The 24,489-nt window shown below is 39.1% G+C and overlaps 1 protein-coding gene across 7 annotated transcripts in view; it reads right to left on the bottom strand.

The window, feature by feature from the left end:
- DOCK3 (dedicator of cytokinesis 3) overlaps positions 1-24,489 on the bottom strand; it is an 899,254-nt gene that overhangs the window by 345,761 nt on the left and 529,004 nt on the right. For all 7 annotated transcript variants that reach the window (XM_053600715.1, XM_053600720.1, XM_053600716.1 and 4 more), the window contains one exon: positions 781-862. In XM_053600715.1, coding sequence (XP_053456690.1) covers positions 781-862 — 82 coding nt within the window. The remainder of the gene's footprint in view (positions 1-780; positions 863-24,489) is intronic.

Below are 24,489 nucleotides of genomic sequence, written 5' to 3'. Positions count from 1 at the left end.
GGTTTTGATATATCTCAGTATCAGTGAAACAAAGCAAAAAAATACAAATTTTAACTGATTTAAAATTGTGACACAGTCTTGTTTTTTTCTTGAGCAAATAAATTAACTCAAATAAATAAAGCTGGATAATTAGTTTTTTTAACTGGGTAAAAAAGAAATAAGTAAATCAAAATCAACCTGAAGAATATATAAGGCTATGTGGTACTGTGAAATTTAATACTTTCTCATAAGCACATTCCCAAACCTTCTCTGAGTTGATGTGTTTATGATTTCAGAGACCATGAACAAGAGTCTAGTTACTCAGTAAAAACTAAAGTTCAGATCATATCAGGAAAAGATCTTCCACTGGGTATTTGGAAGAGGACTAAGTCTCATGGTATGTGAACTCACTAACAAACTTCAAAGCTGTAAATTTTGTGGATGCCTTTAAAGGAAATTATATTTACACATGAGAGAAATTCTCAGTGGCCTTGGATAAGAATAGTAAGAAAGACTTTTATCAGATTTTAAGTGTTCATTATGTGAAATAGCTTATAAAACCTATATCAGTAAAGGGTACTTGATTGCATTTCTTCAATAAAGATTCAGTTTAAAACTGTAGCTAATTCTAGTTTTCTACAAAAATTTCATTAAAACTCAATAGAAACATAAATCAAGTCCCATTCTCCCCAGTGTGTGCAGAAATGACAACAAAATGCTTGCTTCCAGGATGATAATATCTACATAACAGGTTCTTGGTTAGAGTCCATAGCAAAGGAAGGAAAGAGAATTTATACATACTGTAAAAAGGGCACACATTCGTTCTATCTTCTCTGGGTTCCGTGGTCCACCATTCTTGTTTAGTCTTACCAGAAATCGCTCACTGAAATGCAGGGAAGAAAGAGAAATGTGAGGAAGTGCATGCTCCAGAACAAATAGAAAGAGCACCTATAGAGAAATACTAAACACAGCTTGCAGTGACAAGGTCAAATACACATGTCTAGTGGCAAGTTACCCTATTTTTTCTTGCCAAGAAACATGCAAATGATACTACAAATGTAATAGGTGTTACTATTTACTTTCTGGTTGCAACTGTGTGTCTTATCTCACTGAAGGTATGTGCTCCCTGAAGGCAGTAATGAGGACTGTATCTCATATTCTTCCCTCAAAGTCCCAAAGCACCTCACCCGATGCCAAACTCATAATAGGCATATAGATTTCTTTACCTGAGCACTCAGATCCTCACAAAAATCTTCATTATATTAGATCCAAAAGAATCTGTATTGCCCAATCCACATCTTCCTATGTAACTTTCAAGAATCACTTTAGGACTTAAAAATGCTACAGGAACTTTTAAAAACTTCTGTGGAAATTCAAAGACAAATGGTGTATTATAGCTAAAGCTACACCAGAGTTTAATAGTAGAGCCACTAAATATTTTATTCCCCAAATAATATAGGTAACTCCCGAAGGAAATTATTGAATTAGAAAACCTTAAGTGTTTGCAACGTTTGGAGAAATGTCTCCTCGCTTTCTCATCTCCTTTTTGTCCCTGCCCAAAATCTTATTCCCATATCTCTATCCTAAGACTCGCTACTAACTGTAATAGGAAAACACAGCCATGGTGAAGACAAAGGATGTGATTCTAAAAGTAATTTATTTCTCTTGTGCCCCCAGAGGTACACACATGTGTCATCTGTAAAAGGATTGATGTTAAAAAATTATGTTAGAATTATGATGTGATGTAACATCAATTGCACGGTTTCATTAGTGTGTTCATGGATTCATTTGTTCATTAAGCCCATCAATAATTATTAAGTTTTATGTGCTAAGCATATGAAGACAAATATGAACAAGATATCTATAAATATATACAAAAAATACTATTTCCTCATAGAGCTTTGGTCCTGGTAGGCAGTGAGACACGCAGACATGAGTTTCTAAAGATTTGAGATAAGTCTGAGATTCTTCAGCAAGGACAATGGTTAGAAATAAGCAGAAAATATGTACAGAATGAAAAGAAAAAAAGGGCTTTGGTCAGAATCTTCAGGGATAGTGATATTTAAGAAATAGGTAAAAGAAGAACTAGCAAAATATACACATGGGGGCAAATAGAAAAACAGAAGAAAAATAAGAATGATGGGGTTCTATCTTAGTTAAGGGAAGAAGAGAGCATCTGAAAGAGAAGGAGGGATAAATAAGGTCCAAGGCCATTGAGAGACATATGAGACAAGGACAAAACTGTGTCCCACTTAATGTTAGAATAGAGAGTACTGGTCATTCTGGCAAGAACTGTTTTAGTGGAACGGTAGAGAAAGATGCCAGTGGAAGGAGTAAGATGTGAGGAAAACATAAACACTGACTCTAGGCCACTCTTTAAAGAATGGTTGTAAAGAGGTACAAGTGACCTATTTTTAATTAAATGGGTATGTGGAATTGAGAAAGTTCTTTGATAAAAGATGGTATAACCTGGGGCCTTGGTGTGTGCCACACCTTTTGGGGGCAAGACACAATTGTAAGAGGGGCTTTACCTAACAAATGCAATCAGTGTAACCTGGATTCTTATACCCTCAATGAATCCCCAACAATTAAAAAAATGGTATAACCCACATATTTTTCTTTCTTTTTTTTTCTTTTTAGAGACAGAGTCTTACTTTATCACCCTCAGTAGAGTGCCCTGGCATCACAGCTCACAGCAACCTCCAACTCGTGGCATTAGGTGATTCTCCTCCCTCAGCCTCCTGAGTAGCAGGGACTACAGGCACCCACCACAACACCTGGCTATTTTTTTGTTGCATTTTCGCCGGGGCTGGGTTCAAACTTGGCACCCTTGGTATATGGGGCCAGCACTCTACGCACTGAGCCACAGGCGCCGCCCTAGTCAATTGATTTTCAATAAAAATATTAAGATAATTCAAAGAGGAAAGCATAGTAGTTTCAACAAATGGTACTACACAATTCATATGAAAGGAAATGAACTTGGATTTGCCTATAAAAAATTAACTTGAATGGGGGGGAAGGGCAAGATGGCTGACTGAGAGCAGCTTCTGAGGCAGGCTCCTGTCCAAAAGGAAAGATAATGTCCAGGAACAGCACAATTAAGCTGAAGACTGGGAGCCCAGCTGAGAGAGAGATGATAACTACAGGTCACCACTGCTAAGGCAAGCTGTGACTCCAAGAAACCAAGATTCAGGTACAAAATTCATCTGGAAGTAGGAGTATCCATCCCCTCCCTCAAGAAAGCTGTGGTTTTTCTTTGTTTCTCTGTCTACTTTCTTTTCTTTGTTTGCTCCCGTGGGTTTTCTACGGACAAGCGGTGAACTGTGGACTTCTTGCCTCACCCCACGGGTGAGTGCTGTGGGAAGTGGGGACTACTTCCTCAGAGGGACAACACCATGACTCTGAACACTCTCTTCCTAGGCAGAAATATCTAACTAAGATCTTCCCTGCCATTCTGAACTTCCAGTACACCTTTCCCCACTTACCTGATGAACCAGAAGCCTAACACCTGCTGAGACTGAGGGAGGAGGTTCTTGAGCAGTGCCCGCCCCAGCTGCCACCCCCCAATCCCCCACCACCCCCCCATCTGCTGGTACAAGCGCCTCCCCAGCAAGAGACTCCGGGGCGGCACCGAGCCACCCCAACACCAGGATCTCCGCTGGCAACTGTGGCCTCGCACCCAACGCCCTGCGATCCACGGCACCTGGACCTCTGTGCAAGCAGTCTGTGACCTGCAATCCGTGGCGCCCAGACCTCTGTGCGAGCAGCGCAGTGACTGTAACCAGCAACCGGCAACCTGCGGCACCTGGACCTCCGTGTGAGCAGCACCTGGACCTCTTTCCAACCAGCACGAAACCTGTGACCCGTGACCCATGACTGTGGCCGCCCGGAATTCCATGTGAGCAGCACCACGACCCATGACTTGCGACCCGCAGTGCCAGATTTCTGTGTGAGTAGCACTGTGACCTACAAACCATGATCTGCAGCGCCCGGACCTCCGTGTGAGTAGCATCATGACTTGTGACCGCGATCCACAACCACCGGGCCTCTGCACGCTCTGACCATGAACTCCGGGCACTGCGCAACCCCGTGTCCACCCTCCTGTACCTTCCCTGCTTCCACACAGGCCCCCAAATCTGGCCAGGAACTCTGGTAGTGAGTGCCCTCCGGAGCCTTCCCTGCCTCTGCATGGAGCCCTTCTCCTGGCCAGAGACTGCTGGAGCCTTGGGCTCTCTGTGCCAATGTCACCAGGCACCAGACACTCCCAGAACCATGTGCACCACCCCCTGCCCTGTTGCTGGATCCTGTGTGCTATACTCTGGAGCTGCTCCCACAACCAGAACTCACTGGCTGGGGCAGCCCCAGAGGAGCTACACAGGGTCTCTCCCTACAAAGATCCAGCAACAATAGAGTGATCCTACAGGGGTATAATCTTGGAGAGAAACCTCCCCAACTCTGAGGATGCCCAGAGGCAAAAGTGAAAAACAATCATGAAGGCAAAACCTTTCAAGCTGGCAATATCAATAATCAGAGTAGATCAACTCCCCCAAGGATCAATGGGGCAGACACAGCACAAGATCCCATGCACAAACAAATATCTGAGATGTAAGAAATTGAATTCAGAATCTGGATAGCAAATAAGATTGAATTAGAATTCCAAGCAGTAACCCAAAAGATTCTCAAGAATTCAAGGAATACAAAGACCAAATGACCAAAGATTTTGACACATTGAGACAAGAAGTTGCAGCCCTCAAAAATCTGAGAAACACAGTAGAATCCCTCAGTAACAGAATGCAGCAAGCAGAAGAAAGGATTTCTGACACTGAAGACAAAGCTTTCAAACGCTCCAAACTCTCAAAGAGGAAGAGAAACAGAGGGCAAAAACAGATCACTCTCTCAGAGAGCTCTGGGATAATTCAAAGAAAATCAATATTCGCCTTATAGGGATCCCCGAAAGCGACAAAGTGGCTTCACAAAGCACAGAGTCTCCTCTTCATGAGATTATAAAAGAGAACTTTTCAGACATGCCAAGACTCTGAAATTCAGATAGCAGACAGTTTCAGAACTCCAGCACGACTCAACCCGAATAAGACATCCCCTAGACACATCATAATCAATTTCACTAAAGTTAATATGAAGGAGATAATTCTGAAAGCAGCCAGACAGAAGAAAACCATAACCTACAAGGAGAACAATATTAGAATAACTGCAGATCTCTCTGCTGAAACCTTTCAAACTAGAAGAGGATGGTCATCGACTTTTAATTTCCTAAAACAAAATAACTTTCAACTCAGGATCCTGTACCCAGCTAAACTGAGTTTCATTTATTTTTATTTTTTATTTTTTTATTAAATCATAGCTGTGTACATTGATATCATCATGGGGCATCATACACTAGCTTCGTAAACCGTTTGACACATTTTCATCACACTGGTTGACATAGCCTTCCTGGCGTTTTTTTAGTTATTGTGCTAAGATATTTACATTCTACATTTACTAAGTTTCACATATATCCTTGTAAGATGCACCACAGGTGTGATGCCGCCTGTCTCCCTCCCTCTACCCACATCTCCCCTCCCTCCCCTCTCTTTCCCCCTTCTCCCTACTCATTTATAATGGAGAAATTAAATATCTTAATGACATTCACATGTTGAAGAAATTTGCCATAACTAAACCAGCTCTCCAAGATAGTCTCAGACCTATCCTCCATAAAGAACAGCATAATCCTCCACCACAAAAGTAAACCCACCCAGAAACTTTTGATCAAATTCCAACTTCCACAGTCACAAAAGGATTAAAAAAGTCCAATGGACTCTTGAAATGCTTATCGATATTCTCAATTAATGTGAATGGTTTAAACTGTCCTCTAAAGAGGCACAGGTTGGTTGACTGGACCAAAAACTGAAGCCAGATATCTGTTGCATACAAGAATCTCCTCTTACCTTAAAAGACAAGGTGAAGGGATGGTCATGTATATTCCAGGCAAGTGGAAAGCAGAAAAAGCAATCCTATTCATAGACGCAATAGGCTTTAAACCAACTAAATTAAGGAAGCATAAGGATGGATACTTCATATTTGTTAAAGGTAATACTCAATCTGATGAGATTTCAATTATTAATATTTATGCACCCAACCAGAATGCACCTCAATTTATAAGAGAAACTAACAGACATGAGCAATTTGATTTCCTCCAGTTCCATAGTAGTTGAAGATTTTAACATTCCTTTAGCAGTTCTGGATAGATCCTCCAAAAAGAAGCTAAGCAAAGAAATTTTAGATTTAAACTTAACCATTCAACATCTGAATTTAATAGACATCTACAGAACATTTCATCCCAACAAAACTGAATACACATTCTTCTCATCAGCCCACGGAACATACTCCAAAAGTGACCACATCCTAGGCCACAAATCTAACCTCAGCAAATTAAAAAAAAAATAGAAATTATTCCATGCATCTTCTCAGACCATCATGGAATAAAAGTTGGTGGCTCCTGTGGCTCAAAAAGTGGGGCGCTGGCCCCATGTGCCAGAGGCGGTGGGTTCAAATCCAGCCTAGGCCAAGAACTGCAAAAGAAAAACAAAGTTGAACTCAATAGCAACGGGAATCTGCATACCCATACAAAAACATGGAAGTTAAATAACCTTATGCTGAAGGATAGATGAGTTATAGACGAGATTAAGAAGGAAATCACCAAATTTTTGGAACAAAACAACAATCAAGACACGAATTATCAGAACCTCTGGGTTACCACAAAGGCAGTCCTAAGAGGGAAATTCATAGCACTGCAAGCCCTTCCTCTAGAAAACATCAAGACAGGAAGTTAATAACTTAATGGGATATCTCAAGCAAGTGGAGAAGGAAGAACCTTCCAACCCCAAACCCAGCAGAAGAAAAGAAATAACAAAAATCAGAGCAGAATTAAATGAAATTAAAAACAAACAATTAAGGAAGCATAAGGATGGATACTTCATATTTGTTAAAGGTAATACTCAATATGATGAGATTTCAATTATTAATATTTATGCACTCAACCAGAATGCACCTCAGGAAGTTAAATGACAATGTCTCCATTGCTCTTAAACACCTCGTTATTTAACTTCCAGGTGAATTCTGAAATTATATAACAGATCAATAAATCCAAAAGTTGGTTTTTTGAAAAGATCAATAAAATAGATAAACCTTTGGCCAACCTAACCAGGGAAAAAAGAGTAAAATCCCTAATTTCATCAATCAGAAATGGTAAAGATGAAATAACAACAGACCTCTCAGAAATTCAGAAAATCCTTAACAAATATTACAAGAAACTTTACTCTCAGAAATATAAAAATCTGAAGGAAATTGACCAATACTTGGAAGTACGCCATCTACCAAGACTTAGCCAGAATGAAGTGGAAATCTTGAACAGGCATATATCAAGTTCTGAATTAGCATCAAATATACAAAATCTCCCTAATAAGAAAAGCCCAGGACCACATAGTGTTACGCCAGAATTCTACCAAACCTTTAAAGAAGAACTAGTACCTATATTACAAAACCTCTTCCAAAATATACAAAAATAAGGAATACTACCCAACACATTCTACAAAGTAAACATCGTCTTGATCCCTAAACCAGGGAAAGACCCAACAAGAAAAGAAAATTATAGACCAATAACACTAACGAATATTGATGCAAAAATACTCAATAAGATCCTAACAGAATCCAACAACACATCAAAAAAATTATACACCATGACCAAGTGGGATTTATCCCAGGGTCTCAAGGCTAGCTCAATATATGTAAATCCATAAATGTAATTCAGCACATAAACAAACTAAAAAATAAAGATCATATGACTCTCAATTGATGCAGAAAAAGCTTTTCATAATATCCAGCTTCTCTTCATGATCAGAACACCTAAGAAAATTGGCATAGAAGGGACATTTCTTAAACTCATAGAGGCCATCTACAGTAAACCCACAGTCAATATCGGATTGAATGGAATTAAATTGAAATCATTTCCACTTAGATCAGGAACTAGTCAAGGTTGCCCATCGTCTCCATTGCTCTTAAACACTGTAATGGAAGTTTTACCCATTGCAATTAGGGAAGAAAAGGTCATCAAGGGTATCCACATAGGGTCAAAAGAGATCATGTTCACTCTTTGCAGATGATATGATCCTATATCTGTAAAACACTAGGGATTCTACTACAAAACTTTTAGAAGTGATCAAGGAATACAGCAATGTCTCAGGCTACAAAATCAACACCCATAAATCTGTAGCCTTTATATATACCAACAACAGCCAAGCCAAAAAAACAGTCAAGGACTCTATTCCTTTCACAGTAGTGCCAAAGAAGATGAAATATTTGGGAGTATACCTAACAAAGGACATGAAAGAGCTCTACAAAGAGAACTATGAAACTTTAAGAAAAGAAATAGCTGAAGATGTTAACAAATGGAAAAACATACCACGTTCATGGCTCGGAAAAATCAACATTGTTAAAATGTCTATACTACCCAAAGCAATATATAATTTTAATGCAATTCCTATTAAAGCTCCATTGTCATATTTTAAAGATCTTGAAAAAAATACTTTGTTTTATATGGAATCAGAAAAAACCTCAAATAGCCAAAACATTACTCAGCAATAAAAACAAAGCTGGAGGAATCACACTACCAGACCTGAGACTGTACTATAAATCGATAGTGATCAAAACAGCATGGAACTGACACAAAAACAGAGAAGTCATGTCTCAAATAGAATAGAGAACAAAGAGATGAATCTAGCTACTTAGCGTTATATGGTCTTGACAAGCCAATTAAAAACATTCAGTGTGGAAAAGATTCCCTATTTAACAAGTGGTGCTGGGTGAACTGGCTGGCGACCTGTAAAAGACTGAAACTGGACCCACACCTTTCACCGTTAACTAAGATAGACTCTCACTGGTTAAAAGATTTAAACTTAAGACATGAAACTATAAAAATACTTGGAGAAAGGGTAGGGAAAACTCTTTTCTTTTTTCATTTTTTTTAACTTAAATCATACTTGTGTACATTAGTGCCATCAAGGGGTACAATGTGCTGGTTTCATATACAACCTGAAATATTCTCATCAAACTGTTCAACCTAGCCTTCATGGCATTTTCTTAGTTATTGTATGTATACATTTGTATTCTGCCTTTAGTTTCACCTGTACCCATTCTAAGATGCACTGTAGGTGTGGCCCCACCCATTACCTTTTCTCCCCCTAACCTCCCCCCTCCCTTCCCTTCCTTGGCCCTTTCCTCATAGTTTCGTGCTATAGTTGGGTTATAGCCTTCATGTGAAAGCTATAATTTAGCTTCAAAGTAGGGCTTAGTACATTGGATACTTTTTCTTCCATTCCTGAGATACTTTGCTAAGAAGAATATGTTCCAGCTCCATCCATGTAAACATGAAAGAGGTAAAGTCTCCATCTTTCTTTAAGGCTGCACAATATTCCATGGTATACATGTACCACAATGCTAGTCCATTCGTGGGTTGATGGGCACTTGGGCTTCTTCCATGACTTAGCGATTATGAATTGGGCTGCAATAAACATTGTGGTACAGATGTCTTTGTTATATTGTGATTTTTGGTCTTCTGGGTATAAACCTAGTAAAGGAATTACAGGATCGAATGGCAGGTCTATTTTTAGGTCTCTAAGTATTCTCCAAACATCCTTCCAAATGGAACGTATTAGTGTGCATTCCCACCAGCAGTGTAGAAGTGTGCCCTTTTCTCCACATCCATGCCAACATCTCTGGTTTTGGGATTTTGTTATGTGGGCTACTCTTACTGGGGTTAGGTGATATCTCCAAGTAGTTTTGATTTGCATTTCTCTGATAAGGATGATGAGCTTTTTAAAATGTGTTTGTAGATCGTATGTCTGTCTTCTTTAGAGAAGTTTCTCTTCAAGTCCCTTGCCCACCCTGAGATGGGATCACGTGTTCTTTTCTTGCTAATATGTTTGAGTTCTCTGTGGATTCTGTTTATTACACTTTTATCGGAGGTATGACCTACAAATAAACCCTTGAAGAAATTGGCCTGGGTGAATATTTTATGAGGAGGACTCCCCAGGCAATTGAAGCAGTATCAAAAATAAATTACTGGTACCTGATCAAACTAAAAAGCTTCTGCACAGCCAAGAATATAGTAAATAAGTATAACAAGCAGACAGCCCTCAGAATGGGAGAAAATAATTTCAGGTTATACCTCCGACAATGATTTAATAACCAGCATCCACAGAGAACTCAAATGTATTAGCAAGAAAAGAACAAGTGATCCCATCTCATGGTGGGCAAAGGACTTGAAGAGAAATTTCTCTAAAGAAGACAGGTGCAGGGCCTTCAGACACATGAAAAAATGCTCATCATCCTTAATCATCAGAGAAATGAAAATCAAAACTATTTTGAGATATCACCTATCCCCAGTAAGAGTAGCCCACATAACAAAATCCCAAAACCAGAGATGTTGGCATGGATGTGGAGAAAAGGGCACACTTCTACACTGCTGGTGGGAATGCACACTTACACGTTCCTTTTGGAAGGATGTTTGGAGAATACTTAGAGATCTAAAAATTGACCTGCCATTCGATCCTATAATTCCTTTACTAGGTGTATACCCAGAAGACCAAAAATCACAATATAATGAAAACATCTGTACCAGAATGTTTATTGCAGCTCAATTCGTAATTGCTAAATCATGGAAGAAGTCCAAGTGCCCATCGACCCACGAATGGATTAATAGATTTTGGTACATGTATACCATAAAATATTATGCAGCCTTAAAGAAAGATGGAGACTTTACCTGTTTCATGTTTACATGGATGGAGCTGGAACATATTCTTGTTAGCAAAGTATGTCAGGAATGGAAGAAAAAGTATCCAATGTTTTCAGCCCTACTATGAAGCTAATTTATGGCTTTCATATGAAGGCTATAACCCAATTATAGCACAAGAATATGGGGAAAGGGCCAAGGGATTGGACGGGAGGGGTAGAGGGAGGAAAATGTGTGAGGCCACACCTACGGTGCATCCTAGATTGGGTACAGGTGAAACTTACTAAATCCAGAATACAAATGTCTACATACAATAACAAAGAAAATGCCATGAAGGCTATGTTGAACAGTTTGATGAGAATATTTCAGATTGTATATGAAACCAGCACATTGTACCACATGATGGCACTAATGTACACAGCTATGATTTAATAATAAAAAAATTAACTTAAATCGATCAGAGGCCTAAAATATGAGCTTAAACTATAAAGCAACAAGAAAACCCAGAAAAAAAATGAGAACTAGTAACATGCACTTCTTGTTTACATTTGTGTCTCCGATATTTATAAAAAACTTGTTATGGCCTTAGATAATTAAGCAATTCTACAAATCACAACAAAATGATAAATCAAATTTTATCAAAATTAAACCTGTCTTCTGGAGAAAGAAGAAGATGGTCAAAGAGAGGCAACTTTAGCCAAAGGCCTGACCAAAAGGAGAGATTCTGGACACATTTGGTCTTCGAAACTGAAGGAAGGGAGCTGAGACAGGAAAGAAGATAGAGAAGTACATATCATTTCAGCTGTGGCAACCTGAGACTCCAAGAAGAAGGATCCTAGTGAACAAATTCCAGGTGCAAAGCCCAGCACCATAAGGATGCCTGAGTGGGAGCTTGCTGCAGATTCTTGCAAGCAAGAAGGAGACAAAAGACCTCTCATTTTACCCCAGGGGTGAGAGCCACAAAATACTGGGCATCCTCCCCCAGAGCGGTCCCACTAGTGAGCCTGGGCATCATCCTGCCCAACATAAAACTGAATAAATACTCTCCCTGCAATACTGAACTTTCAGCACACCCTTCCCCACTTGCCCTGTGATCTGAAGGTCTATAGGTCTATACCCTACAGAATCCAGAGTGTTTGGCCATTCCTTAGGATATCTCCGAATTGTAGGACAGAAGTACAGAAACAGTGACTTAATGGAGACAGGGGGATGTGGGAAGAGAGGGACTTTGGGAAAGAGAAACACAAGGGACATTGCCCCCTCCAACCCCCACGGACCTTTCAAGGGCAAAGTCTCTGATGCCAGGTTAGGGCTGCCATGTGCAGGTGAGCTCACCCCCATTGGGAGTTTTCGGAGTGGAGCCCCTGACAACTGGTTGGAACTTTAATGGGGGAGGGGGAGTCTGATCCCTGTTCAGACTTTCAAGAGCAGGGCCATGGACTCTCAGTTTGGATGGTAAAGGGCAGAGCCACTGACACCGGTTTGGACTTCCAAGGGCAGAGGCACCAGGTTTGGAATTTCAAGGGCAGAGCCAAGGACGCCTGATTTAGACTCTCAAGGGCAGAGCTGTGGGTGTCCGGCTTGGATTTCCAAGGGTGGAGGTTCCTGGTTTGGAACCCGTTTGGACTGTCAAGGGCACAGCCACTGGCACTTGGTTTGAACTTTCAAGGGTGGAGCCATGGGCACCTGGTTTGGACTTCCAAGGGTGCAGCTACTGGCAGCTGGTTTGAACTTTCAAGGGAGGAGTCATGGGTGTCCAGTTTGGACTTTCAATGGCTGGGCACTGACCCCTGGTTTGGACTTTAAAGGGCAGAGCTGCTGACACCTGGTTTAGACTTTCAAGGGTGAAGCACTGGTACCCAGTTTGGACTTTAAAGGACTGGCCAATGATGCCATGTTTGGACTTTCAAGGGTGGGTAAACTGAGGCCCAGTTCATACTTACAAGGGTGGAGGTGCTGATGCCTTTGTCCTAACTGTGGCAAGTGTCCTTTCCAAAATTGGTGGTCCTCCAGAGGAGATCAGGCTCCATCGCATTCTGTATGCTGGTTGGAACTGTTTGTGGATTTCCACTATTGAGATATTGGAGACCCTTTGAGCTCTCCCTATACAGTAGTGATTGTACTGTCTGGGTCAATCTAAATAGAACTCTAGACCTGAGCTGTCTACCTGGGGTCCCTCCGAGATTGAGTGCTGGTTGTCTTAAAGTGGGAAAGGACTGAATCTCCTTCACCAGCTGTTGCTGCTGGGGGGCAGGGTACCACAGATGTTGTATCCATCCCCAGATAAGATTCCAGCCTAATACCTCAACTCCTTAACATAAGGTAGAGGTGGTTGATTTAGGTCAGAGCCATCTTGCATTCTCTTACTAAGCAGGTCTTCAGAACTTAGGCTATAGCTCTGAAAGGGACCTTTGTAAGGCTGTAGGGGAAAACCCACAGTCACAAGCCCTACCTCATTGCTTAAGGCTGGATTAACCCCACTTCCTGGGGCCCCCAATCCAATTGTATCCTACCATTTTAAACGGCTAAACTGCAGAAAATACTCATGGGTCAGAACCAGAGGAAGAACTCTGGCAACATGAATAATCACAGTAGATCAACTCCTCCAAGGAATTACAAAGGAGATAAAACAGAAGATGCCATTCATAGACAAATGGCTGAAATGTCAGAAACAGAATTCAGAATATGGATGGGAAATAAGATCAATGGAAGGGAAGAAAAGTTAGAAATTGAAATTCAAGAGTAGTTCAAAAATTATCTCAAGAAATCAATGAATTAAAAGACAAAATATCCAAGGATGTGGACATAATGAGAAAAGAAATAGCAGAGCTTAAGGAAATGAGAAAGTTATTCGAGGAGCATTGTAATACAGTAGAATCCCTCAGTAATACAGTGGAGCAGGCAGAAGGAAGGATCTCTGATGTTGAAGACAAAGCATTTGAACATGCCCAAATGCTCAAAGAGGCAGAGAAGTAGAGAGCAAAAATGGACTATTCCCTGAAAGAGTTATGGGACCATTCCAAAAGATCAAACATTTGTCTTATAGGAATTCCTGAAGGAGAATAGGGTGGACTTAAAGGCACAGATGCTCTACTCCAAGGTACCATAGAGGAGAATTTCCCAAGCATGGCAAGAGATTCAGAAATTTAGATAGCAGACAGTTTCAGAACCCCAGCATGACTCAGTCCAAATAAAGCATCTCCTAGATACATTGTAATGAACTTTTTCAAAGTTAATGAAAGAGAAAATTCTGCAAGTAGCCAGATGTAAGAAAAGCATTAGCTACAAAGGGAGAAATATTAGAATGACTGTAGACCTCTCAGCTGAAACCTTTCAAGCCAGTAGAGGATGGTCATTGACATTCAATCTCCTAAAACAAAACAACTTCCAGCCGAGGATTCGGTATCCAGCTAAACTGAGTTTCATTTGTGATGGAGAAATCAATACTTCACTGACATTTACATGTTGAGGAAATTTGCTGTAACTAAACCAGCTCTACAGGATATTCTCAGACCCATTCTCCATAATGATCAGAAGAAAGGTTTACCACCAAAGTAAACTCACCCACAAATTATTGAACAAAAATGAACTACCACAATGGTGAAAGAATTAAAAATGTCCAGTGGACACTTGAAAAACATGTCACCTAAAGCATCACCATGCCTATCAATACTCTCAATTAATGTGAATGGCTTAAAATGTCCTCTAAAGAGGACAAACTCAGGTCAGATATCTTTTACATATAAGAGTTCCATCTTACCTTAGAAGATAAAAGAGGGGCTAGGCACCCATAATACAGTGGTTACAGCACCAGCCACATACATGGAGGCTGGTTCGAACCCAGCCTGGGCCAGCTGAACAACAATGACAATTGCAATAAAAAATAGCTGGGCATTGTGGCATGCCCCTGTAGTCCCAGCTACTTGGGTGGCTGAGCCAACAGAATTGCTTAAGCCTGAGGGTTGGAGGTTGCTGTGAGCTGTGATGCCATGGCACTCTACGGAGGGTGACACAGTGAGCCTCTGCCCACCTCCCCCAAAAAAGGAAGATAAAAAAGGACTCAGGGTGGAGGAATGGTCATCTATAATACAGGCAAATAGGAATCAGAAAAAATCAGGGGTTGCAATTCTATTTGCAGGTAAAAAAAGGTTTTAAACAAAGATAAGGAAAGATAAGGGTGGACACTACTTATTTGTCAAGGGAAACTCTCAACATGAAGAGATTTCGATATTTAACATTTACACACCCTACTAGAATGCTCCTCAATTTATAAAGCAAACCCAGAAAGATATGAACAATTTGATATCTCCCAGCACTGTAACAGTTAGAGATTTTAATACCCCTTTGGCAGTTTTGGATAGATACTCCAAGAAAAAACTAAATAAAGAACTAAATAATGGACTTAAACTTGACCCTACAACAAGCGGACTTAACAGACATCTATAGAACATTTCTTCCTAACAAAACTGAATATACATTGTTCTCAGAAGTCCATGGATCATCCTCTAAAACAAATCATATCTTAGACACAAGTCTAATCTCAATAAATTCAAAAAAATAGAAATTATTCCTTGTACCTTCTTGGACCATCACAGAATAAAAGTTGAACTCAAAATCAATAGGAATCTGCATACTCAAACTAAGCCATGGAACTTAATAACCTTATGCTGAAAGATAGCTGGGTCAAAGATGGAGACTTTACCTCTTTCATGTTTACATGGATGGAGCTGGAACATATTCTTCTTAGCAAAGTATCTCAGGAATGGAAGAAAAAGAATCCAATGTACTCAGCTCTACTATGAAACTAAATTATAGCTTTCACATGAAGGCTATAACCCAACTATAGCACAAGACTATGGGGAAAGGGCCAAGGAAGGGGAAGGGAGGGGGGAGGTTTTGGTGGAGGGAGGGTAAAGGGTGGGGCCACATCTACAGTTCATCTTAAAATTGGTACAGGCGAAACTTACTAAATGCAGAATACAAATGCCTGCATACAGTAACTAAGAAAATGCCATGAAGGCTATGATGAACAGTTTGATGAGAATATTTCAGATTGTATATGAAACCCACACATTGTACCCCTTGATTGCACTAATGTACACAGCTATGATTTAACAATAAAAATAAATAAATAAAAAAAGAAAAAAAAAAGTAAAAAAAGAAGGAACTTCTTTAGAAAGTTCCAGCAACTTTTTAGAACAAAATGACAATGAACACACTAATCATCAAAACCTGTGGGATGCTGCAATGGCAGTCCTAAGAGGGAAATTTATAGCATTAGAAGCCTTCATCAAGAACACAGACCACAGAAAGAGAGGAAGTTAACAACCTAATGGGTTACCTCGTGCAACTGGAAAAGGAAAAACATTCCACCCCAAACCCAGCAGAGGAAAAGAAATAATGAAAATTAGAACAGAATTAAATGAAATTGAAAACAAAAGAATCATTCAGAAGATCAACAAAACAAAAAGTTGGTTCTTTGAAAAGATTAATAAAATCGATAAACCTTTGGCTAATCTAACCAGAAACAGAAAAGTAAAATTTCTAATATCATCAATCATAAATGATAAAAGAGAAATAACAGATAACTCAGAAATTAAAAAAAATTCCTCAATGATTACTACAAAAAACTCTACAGTCAGAAATATGAAAATCTGGTGGAAATGGACCAATACCTGAAAGCACCCCACCTTCCAAGACTCAGCCAGAAAGAACAGAAACGCTGAACAAACCTATATCAAGCACTGAAAAAGCATCAATAATACAAAATCTCCCCCCCAAAAAAAGTCTGGGACCAGATGGCTTCACATCAGAACTCTACAAAAACTTTTAAAGAGCAACTGGTACCTATATTATTTAACCTTTCCAAAACATAGAAAAAGAAAGAATACTTCCCAACACATTATATGAAGAAGATATCACCCTGATCCCTAAACCATTAAAGGACCCAGGAAAGATATAAAATTATAGACCAGTATCATTAATGAATACTGATACAAAAATATTCAATAAGATCCTAGCAAACAGAATACAACAGAACATCAAAAAAATTATACACTATTTTTTGATACTTAAAAAAAACATAATAAGAAGTTAACTGATGACTCCATACTGAATCTCAGTCAAAGCATTCTATAATAGACATACTCTTATTTGCCAATGTGAATGTTACTTTCTTTGCATTATTATTATTATTATTGCTTAATATTTCAATGTAGCAATTGTCTGATTCCTTTTCTGAATGTATTTATGTTCATTCATTCTTTACAAGATTTTTGTGTCTAATCCTTATCTTAAACATTGTTATTAAATTAAGTCTTTTTAATTTTGTGAAGGCAAAAAAATGGAAACCTAATTAACACATGTATATGTAAAAGATACGAATAAAAATTAAAAAAAATTATACACCATAATCAAGTTGGTTTTATCCCAGGGTTACAAGGTTCGGTGAACATACGTAAATCTATGAATATAATACATCACATAAAGAAAATGAAAAACATAGACCACATGATTCTCTGAAATGATGCAGAAAAGGCTTTTGATAATATCCAGCATCCTTTCATGATCAGAACACTTAAGAAAATAGGCTTAGATTGGACATGTCTTAAACTGACAGAGGCTATTTACAGCAAACCCACAGCCAACATTATATTGAATGGAGTAAAATCGAAAACATTTCCACTCATATCTGGAACTAGACAAGGATGCTCTTTGTCTCCATAGCTATTCAACATACTAATGGAAGTCTTAGCTGTCACAATCAGACAAGAGAAGGCAATCAAGGGCATCCAAATGGGGTCAGAAGAGATCAAATTCTCACTGTTCACAGATGATATGATTTTATACCTAGAAAACCCCAAGGACTCAACTACAAAATTCTTAGAAGTGATCAAGGAATACAGCAGTGTTTCAGGTTACAAAATCAAAACTTACAAATTAGTAGCTTTTATATATACTAACAATAGTAAAGCTGAAAATATAATCAAGGAGTCTATTCCTTTTATAGTAGTGTTGAAAAAGATGAAGCATCTGGAAATTTACCTAACATAGGACATGAAAGATCTCTATAAAGAGAATTATGAAATTCTGAGAAAAGAAATAGTAGAAGATGATAACAAATGGAAAATGCTCATGGCTGGGAAGAATCAACATTGTTAAAATGTCCATACTACCCAAAGCAACCTACAGATTTAATGCAATCCCTATTAAAGCACCCTGGTCATACTTTAAAGATCTTTAAAAAATAGTACTTAATTTTATATGGAATCAGAAAAGAACTTGAATACCCAATACATTACTTGGAAATGAAAACAAATCAGGAGATATCACATTATCAGACTTCAGGCTATACTATGAATCTATACTGATCAAAACATCCTGGTACTGGTACAAAAACAGAGGTAGATTTATGGAACAGAATGGAGAACCAAGAGATGAACCCAGCCACTTATCATTATTTGATCTTTGATAATCCTATCAAAAACATTCATGGGGGAATTAGAAAAGGAGATCAGAGGAACAGCCAGAAGGTGGGAAGAAAGTGAGTCACTTAGAAGAAGAGTTGAGAAGGAGGAGTGATCAATGGCATCCAAAGCCTCAAGGAAGCAGGGAGTGGCAGGGGAAGCAAGATAGAAGGTCTTTTTTACAGGCTAATTCTTGAGCAGAAGTCAGCAAGAGACTTCTGGACCCGAAGAAGAGGACAAAAGCAGTGGAAAACTGGCAAGTGGTTGCCTGTGTTCATTCGGTCTAATCCCGTGGGCAGCTGTAAGTATAGCAGCAGTGAGATTGCAAGCTGAAAAGGCCTTGCCTGTGAGCAGTTTTGGTGTTTTTTGACTTGGTACTCAGTTGAATTGCTTTTGAAGAGCTTGGGAAGGAGTGTGGAAAACTCTGGGCATTGTCTAGGGCCCCAGACTTAGCCGCTGAGCTGGATGGAGCTAATAGTGTTCAGCTGTGGGCCTGCAAAGCCATTGTGAGAGAACTGCCCCAGCAAGCTCTGCCCTCAAGGTCGCAGAGCAAGGATCGGTGGGAGCTAGCAATCTAGTGACTGAGCAGTGTAAAGGCGGGGACTGAGTCGCCTTACCACCGTAGCCCTCAGGGGCAGAGTGAGACCGATTTTGGAACACTCGGTAAGTGGATAGCCACTTCAGCAGTGATCCCAGTGTCAAGTGCTTCCCTGGAAAAGCTTCTGCTTAGCCAAGTTTAGAAGCTTAAAGTGCCTCTTTTTTTTTGAAGTTTTTGGCTGGGGCTGGGTTTGAACCCACCAACTCCGGCATATGGGGCCGTGCCCTACTCCTTTGAGCCACAGCGCTGAGGAGAGATTTAGGCTCTCCACCCTGTGGGGTTTGAGAAATCAGCAGAGGCCTCCAGTCATATCAGCATTGTGATTAAGATCTCATACCCCATTGTGATCACCTGTTGCCCAGACAATATTCAGCAAGATATATATACTGCTTTGGCTTTGTTTGTTTGTTTTTTGGTGGCGGTGTTGTTCTTTTGTTTTTTAATTTCAACCCTTTCCCTACAGACTTTTCTTCTCTTTTTTTTTCTCTCTTTTCTTTCTCCATTTTTCTAGTTTAAATACAGTTTCCCATTGTTGCCTTTTTCAATAATTAGCACTTCATTTTCGCTAGTGTTTCTACCCCTATTATTTTCTTTTTCACCAAATTTTATCACATAAAGTTTTCCGTTTGCTTCTTTTGGTTTGATTTATAGCATTTTTGTTTTTCCTCTCTACTTGGTGGAGGTGGCGTAATGTGTGCGAATAGGCTAGTAAAGAGCTGCTGACCCAAAGAAACCACTCAACCTGGCACCCCCAGAGGTTGGAGGTTTATAAAGTTTGGGACAAAGTACCCTACTGTATACCTATATAGCTCTGTCTCCCACTTTCTGTGCCTCTCTTCTTTTTGTCAATATTCCACTTTACCCACTCCCTCCTTTCTCTTGTTTCTTCTCTTTTATCTTTCTCCTCTCTCTCTCTCTCCTTCCCTCCCTCCTTCCCTCTCCCTCAGCCTCTCCCTCCTCTTCTTGCTCATCAACCTTCTTATCTTTCTGGTCCTGTATGAAAAGCATTCATCAAAACCCTAGTCCATAGGCACAGGAACTTAAAGAGCAAGTGGAAGTGAAAGGAAAATTAGGGCAAGGAAACAAATAAAAGAAATCACTCATGAGGAAGAATCAGCAGAAAACTTCTGGCAACATGAAGAACCAGTCCAGAGCAACACCTCCAAGGGACAATGACGTAGCTACTGCAGAGGATCCAACCTACAAAGAAATGTTAGAAATGACACAAAGGGAATTTAGAATATACATGATGAAAACAATGAAAAAATGATGGAAACAATGAAGGAAAATGCTGATAAAGTGGAAAATAAACAAAAGGAAATCCAAAAACAGAATCAAATAAGAGATGAACAATATGGAGAATATAGAAAGGATACAGCAGAGCTCAAGTAATGAAGAAGTCAATTAGGGAACTGAAAGACGCAATAGAAAGTATCAACAACAGATTAGAGCATGCAGACGAAAGAATCTCAGAAGTAGAGGACAAAGCTCTTGATATAACTCAGATATTTAAAGAGGCAGAAAAGAAGAAAGAGAAAGTAGAACATTCACTGACAGAATTATGGGACTATATGGAGCATTCAAACATACGAGTTATAGGAATCCCAGAAGGGGAAGAATGCCCCAGGAAAATGGAAGCCATACTAGAGAATATTATAAATGAAAATTTCCAAAACATCACCAAAGATTCTGACACATTCCTTTCAGCGGGATATCGGATCCCAGGTCTCCTCAACTCTAACTGAGCTTCTCCAAGACAAATTGTGATGAACCTGTTCAAAGTCAAGACAAAAGAAAAGATTCTTCAACCTGCCAGGAGTAAGTGTCATTTGACCTACAGAAGCAAATCCATCAGGGTGACTGCATACTTCTCTAATGAATCTTTCCAAGCAAGAAGACAATGGTCATCTACCATTAATCTACTTAAACAGAACAATTTCCAGACCAGAATTCTATATCCTGCTAAGTTAAGCTTTAAAATTGATGGAGAAGTCAAATCATTTACGGATATACAAACATTGAGGAAATTTGCCACAACAACACCAGCTCAACAGGAAACACTTCAACCCGTTCAACACACTGACGATCGCAATGGATCAGCAGCAAAGTAAGAACTCAGCAATTAAAGGACAGAACCTAACTTCCACACTGATGCAAAAGATAAAACTAAGCAATGGACTCTCACAAAATAAGAGGAATAGAACACTATCACACTTATCAATTATCTCAATGAATGTTAATGGCTTGAATTCCCCACCGAAGAGGCATAGATAGGCTGATTGGATTAAACAACATAAGCCATCTATTTTCTGTCTGCAGGAAACACACCTAGCTTAAAAAGACAAATTAAAACTGTGAATTAAGGGTTGGAAGACAATTTTTCAGGCAAATGAAATTCAGAAGAAAAGAGGAGTTGCAATCTTATTTTCAGATTCATGTGGATTTAAAGCAAATAAAGTCAAAAAAGACAAAAATGGTCACTTTATATTGGTGAAGGGAAAAACACAACCAGAAGACATTTCAATTCTAAATATTTATGCACCCTGTACGGCCCCTCAACAAAGCCCCAGGGGAAAAAACAAAGGGAGTAAAATAACGATGGGACGGAATCAGCAGAAAAACTCTGGTAACATGAATAACCAGAATAGATCAACCACCCACAGAAAAGATATGGCAGGTGTAAATGAAGATCCCATTCATAAACAACGGGCTGAGACGTCAGAAATCGAATTCAGAATTTGGTCGGCAGACAAGATTAATACAGAGGAATTAGGAATTCGAGGAGAAATTCAAAAGTTGTCTCAAGAATTTAACGAATTTAAAGACAAAACCACCAAGACTTAGACACACTGAAGTAAGAATTTGCAGCCCTCAACGATATGAAAACAACAGTAGAATCCCTGAGCAACAGAATGGAACAAGCAGAAGAAAGGATTTCTGATATCGAAGATAAAGCCTTTGAACACTCTCAAACTCAAAGAGGAAGAGAAATGGAGAGCAAAAATGGATCATTCTCTCAGAGAGCTCTGGGATAATTCAAAGAAGGCTAATATATGAATAGTTGGAATTGCTGAAACCTATGAAGTAACCTCGATGGGCACAGAGGCCATTCTGCATGAAATTATGAATGAAAATTTTCCAGACATGCCTAGAGATTCTGAAATTTAAATAGCAGACAGCTTCAGAACCCCAGCACGACTCAATCCGAACAAGACATCCCCCAGGCATATCATAATTAACTTCATTAAAGTTAATATGAAAGAGAGGATTCTCAAGGCTGCCAGGCGAAAGAAAGCCATTGCATACAAAGGGAAGAATATTAGAATGACTGCAGATCTCTATGATGAAACTTTTCAAGCTAGAAGAGGGTGGTCATCGACTTTTAATCTCAAAAGCAAAATCACTTTCAACCCAGGATCTTGTATCCAGCTAAACTGAGTTTCATTTCTGATGGAGAAATTAAATACTTCAATGACATTCATATGTTGAAGAAATTTGCCATAACAAACCAGCTCTTCAGTATATCCTCAGACCTATCCTCCATAATGACAAACCCAATCCTATACCACAAAAGTAAACTCACTCAGAAACTTCGGATCAAACTCCAACTTCCACACTGGCGAAAGGATTAAAAATGTCCACTGCACCTTTGAAAAACTCGATACCCAAAATTTCACCAGACTTATCAATATTCTTCATCAATGTGAACAGCCTAAACTGTCCTCTAAAGAGGCATAGGTTGGCTGACTGGATACAAAAACGCAGGCCAGATATTTGTTGCATACAAGAGTCACATCTTAACTTAAAAGACAAATACAGACTCAGGGTGAAACGATGGTCATCCACATTTCAGGCAATGGAAATCAGAAAAAAGCAGGTGTTGCAATTTTATTTGCAGATACAATAGGCTTTAAACCGACAAAAGTAACGAAGGACAAGAATGGTCACTTCATATTTGTTAAGGGTAATACTCAATATGATAAGATTTTAATTATTAATATCTATGCATCCAACCAGAATGCACCTCAATTTATAAGAGAAACTCTAACTGACATGAGCAACTTGATTTCCTCCAGCTCCATAATAGTCGAAGATTTCAACACTCCTTTGGCAGTGTTGGATGGATCCTCCAACAAGAAGCTGAGCAAAGAAATCTTAGATTTAAACCTAACCATCCAACATCTGGATTTAGCAGACATCTACAGAACATTTCATCCCAACAAAACTGAATACACATACAATCATCAGCCCATGGAACTTACTCCAAAATCAATCACATCTTAGGTCACAAGTCTAACCTCAGTAAATTTAAAGGAATAGAAATTATTTCTTGCATCTTCTCGGACCAACGTGGAATAAAAGTTGAGCTGAGTAACAACAGGAATCTGCATACTCATACAAAAACATGGAAGTTAAATAACCTTATGCTGAATGATAGCTGGGTCAGAGATGAGATTAAGCAAGAAATTGCCAATTTTTTAGAACAAAACAACAATGAAGACACGAACTATCAGAACCTCTGGGACACCACAAAGGCAGTACAAAGAGGGAAATTTATAGCACTGCAAGCCTTTCTCAAGAGAATGGAAAGAGAGGAAGTTAACAACTTAATGGGACATCTCAAGCAACTGGAAAAGGAAGAACAGTCCAACCCCAAAGCTAGCAGAAGAAAAGAAATAACCAAAATTAGAGCAGAATTAAATGAAATTGAAAACAAAAGAATAATACAACAGATCAATAAATAAAAAAGCTGGTTTTTTGAAAAGGTCAATAAAATAGATAAACCTCTGGCCAACCTAATCAGGAAAAAAAAGAGTAAAATCTCTAATCTCATCATCAGAAACAAGAAAGAGGAAATAACAACAGACTCCTCAGAAATCAAAAAAATTCTTAATGAAATTACAAGAACCTTTATTCTCAGAAATGTGAAAATCTGAAGGAAATGGTCCAATACTTGGAAGCACGTCACCTTCCAAGACTTAGCCAGAATCAAGTGGAAATGTTGAACCAGCCCATATCAAGTTCGAAAATAGCATCAACCATACATAACCTCCCTAAAAAGAAAAGCCCAGGACCAGATCAGAATTCTACCAAACCTTTAAAGGAATTAGTACATATAAGTTTCACGTCAGAATTCTACCAAACCTTTAAAGGAATTAGTACATATATTACTCAACCTGTTCCAAAAGGTAGAAAAAGAAGGAAGACTACCCAACATGTTCTATGAAGCAAACATCACCCTGATGTTTGATTCTTCACCATCGATTGATTCTCTCAATCGATGCAGAAAAAGCTTTTGATAATATCCAGCATCCTTTCATGGTCAGAACACTTAAAATCAGTATAGAAGGGACATTTCTTAAACTGATAGAGACCATCTACAGAAAACCCCAGCCAATATCATATTGAATGAGTTAAATTGGAATCATTTCTACTCAGATCAGGAATCAGACAAGGCTGCCCATTTTCTCCATTGCTTTTCAACATTGTAATGGAAGTTTTAGCCACCGCAATTAGGGAAGAAAAGGCGATCAAGGGTATCCACATAGGGTCAGAAGAGATCAAACTTTAGCTCTTCGTAGATGATATGATAGTATATCTGGAAAACACTAGGGACTCTACTACAAAACTCTTAGAAGTGATCAAGGAGTACAGCAGCATCT

This window comes from Nycticebus coucang, chromosome 8 (genome assembly GCF_027406575.1).
Source record: "Nycticebus coucang isolate mNycCou1 chromosome 8, mNycCou1.pri, whole genome shotgun sequence".
NCBI lineage: Eukaryota > Metazoa > Chordata > Mammalia > Primates > Lorisidae > Nycticebus > Nycticebus coucang.
This window is presented reverse-complemented; position numbering and strand designations above follow the sequence as displayed.